The following is a 6267-nucleotide window of genomic DNA, read 5'->3' as shown; positions in this document are numbered from 1 at the left end:
AGACAACTATTTAATATTGGGAGCAACTTAGTGTGTCAGCGGCGGCTTCAGTTTGTGTTACACCAAAGGGGAAAACATTTCTCGTATTGTATTTTTGACATTAAATCCAACTCCATTCAAATATTTTTAAAACCCCCTCAACTCCAAGTTCACATTAAGAGAACTTTGTAAACAACTTTATAAAGAATCCGACATTGAGATCAGAATATATTCACACCAAGTTTGCGATATCAGTTGAAACAGTAAACTATGTACAACAAGATAGACATTTATCCATGTTTTCCTATTCCGTCCCATCTTTAGTTTTATTCGATTAAAAATATATATATATTTGCATTATTTAACCTAATAAATTACCATTGGCAAGGGATATTTCAAAAATATAATTCAGTTAGTGACTGTCTAAGTGAAATACTTTAGTATCAAAATCAACTTTTTAAAAATAAAAAAATGATATTGCTGTTTTAAAATTCAGCATAAGTGATATTGGACGGATTTCGCAATGAGTAGGATGAGATTTTGGTTGCAGCAGGTGATAAAATAGCCAAGTTATTCTGAATTTCTTATTAATAAGTGTGAGGGCAAATCTGAATTGTTATTAATCTCCTTGAAAGGAAACAGTTAAAGCAGACTTGGACATGTGTTTACTTGCTGAGAATTGGGTGCCTTGTGTTAGGATACGATTAGCTCTTTGTCGAAAAGCAAAACCATCGATCAAGCCAAAACGCTCTACCATTGTAAGCCAGTGTGTATCTTGAAACTGGCCAATTTCTGTCGTGGAAAAAAATATTCACTGAAATCTAACCTGGTCAATGGGAAAGGACATTATTTGATGCAATGTTCGGTTACCATTCTCCATCGAAAATGTTCTAAAGTCGCCCTGCTTCTCTTTGGCGTTAACATATTTGATGTTGGCAGTGTAAGGTCAGTTCCAATTGAGTTTATTGCTTTGAACGGATTCGACACGGCCCTTTGGTCCTTTTACATTCTGCTCCTGTTTTTATTTCTGTTGGGCAGATTGCTGTCCAAAGTGGCCAGGCCAGCCTCTCCACACAGCCCGGCATCAGAAAACTGTCCAGTATTATCACTACTTTTGTCAAAGGAATTTTAATTGAAACAGACGCCGTGATATCAGTTTGATAAAAGAATTAATGCATTGCTGATAAAGTGTTTTATCAGGTGACCCTGGAGTGTAACCATCAGCACCGCAGCTAATGAAATAAAAGAGAAGGTACCAGCTAACTTGCCGAAATTCGATGTCTTTAAATTTATTATCCTTAGGAAATTAGAGCAAAATAACCGCCTTGGTGAAGATTGACAATTACTTTAAGTTAAAGAGACGTCTGACGGAGGAACATAGAATAAAAACAATCCCCATCTGATGGCATGTGCCACTTATCGTCCATCCGGGGATATTCATTTTCGAATTAAATCGATGATGTTAAGTAGTAAGTTTTACTGTTTGTTAAAAAAGAAAACGCTCTGTTAAAGTATATGATTTTAACAACGTATACAGCAAAATTGGATAACACGGGATTTCCTAATAGAATGTTACAGTGAAACAACCACTTTTCACGGATTAATGGTTTAATATGCCTGCAATGTCATGCTAAACAAAGAATTCCAAAAAGTATGGGGATGTTCAATAACAATAATCATTAACAAGTGTTGCATTCAAGACGTTCAAACGTAATGCACTGTCAAATATCATGTTATGTTTCTAATTAGAACATTAATTAACATTGAAACCGCAATCTGCACACTGTTGGACCTCTTCCTGTATATATTCCTTTGGTTTTTATTTACAAGTTCTTAGAATTACATATCTTCCACAATTTAAAATAAGCGAATTTTAGTGGAACCTTTTAAACCTTGAAGAACGAATGCAAACTAAAGGATCGAAATGCAACTTATAAATACGAACATTAACTCTTCAATAGCAATAGTCTGTTTAATTCCTTCACTTGATTTTGTGGCCTTATTAACTGTCAAAGTAAATACCTAAAATAGAAAGAAATAAGTAAAGTGCGTCCACATGAACAGTACACTGGAGAATGTGAACATTTTTATTTAGACAAGTTCAAATCACATGCATCTGATCCATTAAGAAAATAAATAAACTACGAACTGAGATTTGTTGCTAAACTAATTCCACTGTGAATTTTAAAAATCGCTTTAATATTCCTTGCCTTGTGGAGGATTTATTGTCTATTTGTAAATGTAATTTAATAATATCCAATTTAAATAACAGGCACACGGAATCGTTATCCACCGTGTCAGCCCGTGAAAAGTGATTTGGACACAAAGGAGGTACATGTTTCAGCTCTTTCGCCTCTTCAACTATCTGGCTTTTAATTACTCAGACAGACAGACATGCAACTCGACAGTGTCCTTCTCAAAATGCTAATTGAGTCAGGGAGAGATTGCAGGTCAGCACTTATCACGCCCTGTGATCCACCGGAACACTGTATCTGTGACAAAGTCAACCATTAGAACGGCTTGTCGGTGCTTTAGATCCCATTCACCTGAGGCATTAATGACACCAGTGATCACCAGGTTACCGCCATGTCATTCGCTGGATGCACTGATGTGTGCATTTAAAGCTGAGGGATTTGCCAAATGAAACGTTTTCTGCGGAGAAATTTATTGCTCTAGTAATCGGGGCACATGAAAGCGATCTTATTAAACCCTCTTCAATTCTAAGTACAGAAATAAACAGACAACTTTAATGTAACCAAAATCATTTTTTGTGGATTTTATTTGTCTGAGCCAAACTCGAGCACTTAGAACCCATTAAAGCAAAGTCCCTTATTTGCTCATTCCGAGATGAATGGCGATTGCAGCCAAATTTAAACCCCTGCTCTTCATCTGAAAAGATCCTTCACTTGACTCTTGAAGTTTCCACAATAAGTCAGGTCATTTAAAAGTGCCAGCTCATTTCCAAGATTAGATAAACCCTTCTCCATTCCACCCATCTCCTCAGCGCCCTTTAGGACGGCGGGACCTTTCGCTGCGCTTGGAGCACGGGATGGGGAATTTAACGTCGATGTTCAAAGAACGCACTGACTTATCCGTACAGAGGAAATGCAGCAAGATCGCCACTGATGAAAAAAATGGAGAAGTCACTCAGCGTGCGGGGAAACGCTGTTTCATATGAAAAGCATCCGTTCGGTCAAATCCACATCCCATTCAATGTCACCGGAAGGAATCTCTAAATAGAAATTGCCCTCGGCGACAGCGGCCTGGGCAAGAATCGCGCTGTACACATTTGCTTAACAGGTCATCCAATGATAGGTGAGTTTTACGATATTCATTACACAAATATTTACCACGGGAGCTTGTGGAACTCCTAAAAGTGTTTGTAACTCAAAGAGGTTTGTTTGTTTACCTTAAACGTTTCTAACAAAAACTTGCTAATTGCGAACACTTTTCCTGTCTCTGTTGATATAAACATATAGTATCACCAAACGGATTTTTATTACAAAGGGTTTCGTAACAAAGTTATTAAACCTTACTGTCAATTTGATATTTTTAGTATCGCCCAGGCAAAAGGAATCCTGGATTTTAAAGAAATCGTCACCAATTTAATTCTTCAAAGGGGAAATTGGCTCTTGTCCATAGCCCAGGGTAAAGCCATGTTTTCCCAGGGCTACCTTGTGGCCAATAGAAACCTCCGCATTTAACTTGAAGCTGCCAGGCTCTGCCTCTGTTAACGTCAGTCACCCTTTAACTGGGTAAGCGCCATTAAAACTTGCGTCATTAAAACAGTAATGTGGCCCACGAATTGTACACCGTCCTCCTAAGCATTCAGAAGCACCCTTGCGGCCCTGGAGTTATCCCGAGATGCTTCCGAGCCCTGCCGCATCGAGCACACCATTCTCTGTCAAGGACATTTTAAATCTTGAACATCGCCATCAGAAGCAGTGGATTCCGGATCATTTGAGCGCAACTTTAGACCTCCTGCCTTCCTCCTGTATGCTGGAGTCAGCGCATCAACCCAAACACACACTCCTCCCAGCTCTTGCAAATGAGGTTAGCAAATCCCATGTCCAGAGGAATCGGGCGGCATTTTCACCTGGCCTGGGAGTCAATGATGCTGAGATCTCCGGAGAATCGCTGGCGAACATCTCTCTTCAAAGCAACAATCAAGGTAAATGACCCTGAATAGCTGCTAAGTGTTACCAGTGATCAGAGCCTCTTTGCATCGTTTAGCCGATTATTAAAGAGAGCCTAGGAAAGAACGAGAGCACAATTTAACTCATTTTGATAAAGAGTCTGGGAAAATCAACAAATCCGTGGTGGCATTGAGCCGGATTAACTGAATCGGTTTCGCTGCGAATTTCTGATTTGTTCTTTTGATTTTGCTCCGCTTCTCGCCCATTTTACCGCCTAAGTTATTGTGTATTTTGTGCCCCCCTTGGTTGAACCAGGCTCAAGTGAAATGTAAGGGCAGCACCAAACTGGTTACAACTGATTTGATTTGATGTATTATTGTCACATGTATTCGTATACAGTGAAAAGTATTGTTTCTTGCGCGCTATACAGACAAAGCATACCGTACATAGAGTACATAGGGGAGAAGGAAAGGATAGGGTGCAGAATGTAGTGTTACAGTTACAGATAGAGTGAAGAGAAAGATCAACTAAATATATATGAATTGTATTGATAATGTGAAATGTGTTGGGAAATGTGTGAGGGAAATCTTGTCGATAGTGGATTAAGTCCAATGATGTTGGTTGTTTATGAAAATGAGCTGGATCAGTTAGGAAATGTGGAGACTGTGATAATGCTGAACATCTCCGGTAAATCTTCATTAACAAGACAATCTGTTGGCTGGAACTTCAAAAAATGAAATGGTTTGATTTGACAGTCCTTCAGTTAGCACGAAATACAAAACAATCTCGATAAATGGTGCAAATTTAGCTATGTTCATTCTTTCTGGATTCCTTCGAGTGCTTAATCTCAGTAAGTTTTAATTTGATTTGATTTTGATTTGATTTATTATTGTCACATATATTGGTATACAGTGAAAAGTATTGTTTGTTGCGCGCTATACAGACAAAGCATGCCATTCATAGAGAAGGAAACGAGAGGGAGCAGAATATAGTGTCACAGTCATAGCTAGAGTGTAGAGAAAGATCAACTTAATGTACGGTAGGTGGATTCAAAAGTATGATAGTGGCAGGGAAGAAGCTGTTCTGGAGTCAGTTGGTACCTGACCTCAGACTTTTATATATTTTTTTCGACGGAAGAAGGTGGAAGAGAGAATGTCCGGGGTGCATAGGGTCCTTAATTATGCTGGCTGCTTTCAAAGCGATTGCTAAACCGAAGAACAGAGTGATTATTTTAGAAAGACTGAGTGCGATTAATAGGCCGTTTGCTTTCTTTTAATTTCAGTTTTTGTGTTTGTGACCTAGAAGGACAAACTCTGACTGGCGAAGCAAAGAGAAAGGACGCTTTTGAAGGCATTGGAAGGAGAGTTCGAAGGAAACCGCGAGTCTTGTTTTCTCAGGCTCAAGTCTATGAGCTGGAGAGACGCTTTAAGCAACAAAGATACCTGTCCGCCCCAGAGAGGGATCACCTGGCAAACGTCTTAAAACTGACATCCACACAGGTCAAGATCTGGTTCCAGAATCGCAGGTACAAATGCAAGCGGCAGCGCCAGGATAAACATCTGGAGCTGGGCACGGCCCCTGCTGCTCCTCGCCGGGTGGCAGTGCCGGTGCTGGTACACGATGGCAAGCCTTGCCTGGGAGCGTCACCTCCATACAGCGCACCATACAATGTCAGCATGGCACCGTACAGCTACAGCATTTACCCCAGCTACCCCAGCTACAACACTGGCACCTGTGACGGAGACTACAGCTGCATGTACTCCAGCATGCCCGCCGTGCAGCAGAATGCCGCTGCCAGTCCCTTTGCCAGCATGAATTTTAACGTTGGCAACATGAATTACTCGACAGCGCCGTCTCAGGCCCACCAAAGCACCGGGGTCTCGGCTCTGCAAGGGACTTTCCACGGAATCAGAGCGTGGTGAGATTGCAACCGACCTGCTTGGCAAACAAGAGAGAGACTTTAGTACAATGTGAGCAATTTTCAATTTATAAATAAATTAAAAGGAACATGAATTCCCTGGAATGGTGAGAAATTTGAGTAAAAGACATCGAAGAACTCTATTTATTATAGTATTTTAAATCTTGAAAAATTCGGGTTGCTTGTAACGCGTGGTCGGATCTATTTGAGTGGGAAACTAAGGTTTTCGGATGT

General features: G+C 40.2%; 1 protein-coding gene across 1 annotated transcript; it reads left to right on the top strand.

Annotated features, from left to right (window-relative positions):
- The first annotated feature begins 3837 nt into the window (after window positions 1–3837).
- LOC144496425 (homeobox protein Nkx-2.5-like) lies at window positions 3838–6037 on the top strand. Its single transcript, XM_078217204.1, has 2 exons — window positions 3838–4150; window positions 5418–6037. The coding sequence occupies exons 1-2, from the start codon at window positions 3844–3846 to the stop codon at window positions 6035–6037; spliced, it is 927 nt and encodes a 308-aa protein (XP_078073330.1). The 5' UTR covers window positions 3838–3843.
- Window positions 6038–6267: the final 230 nt, after the last annotated feature.

The sequence above is a fragment of the Mustelus asterias genome, chromosome 1 (genome assembly GCF_964213995.1).
Source record: "Mustelus asterias chromosome 1, sMusAst1.hap1.1, whole genome shotgun sequence".
Taxonomy (NCBI): domain Eukaryota; kingdom Metazoa; phylum Chordata; class Chondrichthyes; order Carcharhiniformes; family Triakidae; genus Mustelus; species Mustelus asterias.
Note: the sequence above shows the minus strand (reverse complement) of the source record. Positions and strands in the feature narration are given on the sequence as shown.

What these genes read in the sequence shown, in the direction of transcription:
- LOC144496425 (XM_078217204.1), top strand. Translation starts at nt 3,844, where the DNA reads ATGCTTCCGAGCCCTGCCGCATCGAGCACACCATTCTCTGTCAAGGAC. An exon ending in TCTTCAAAGCAACAATCAAG is followed by an intron (nt 4,151 to 5,417) that starts GTAAATGACCCT and finishes TTTGTGACCTAG; the next exon opens with AAGGACAAACTCTGACTGGC.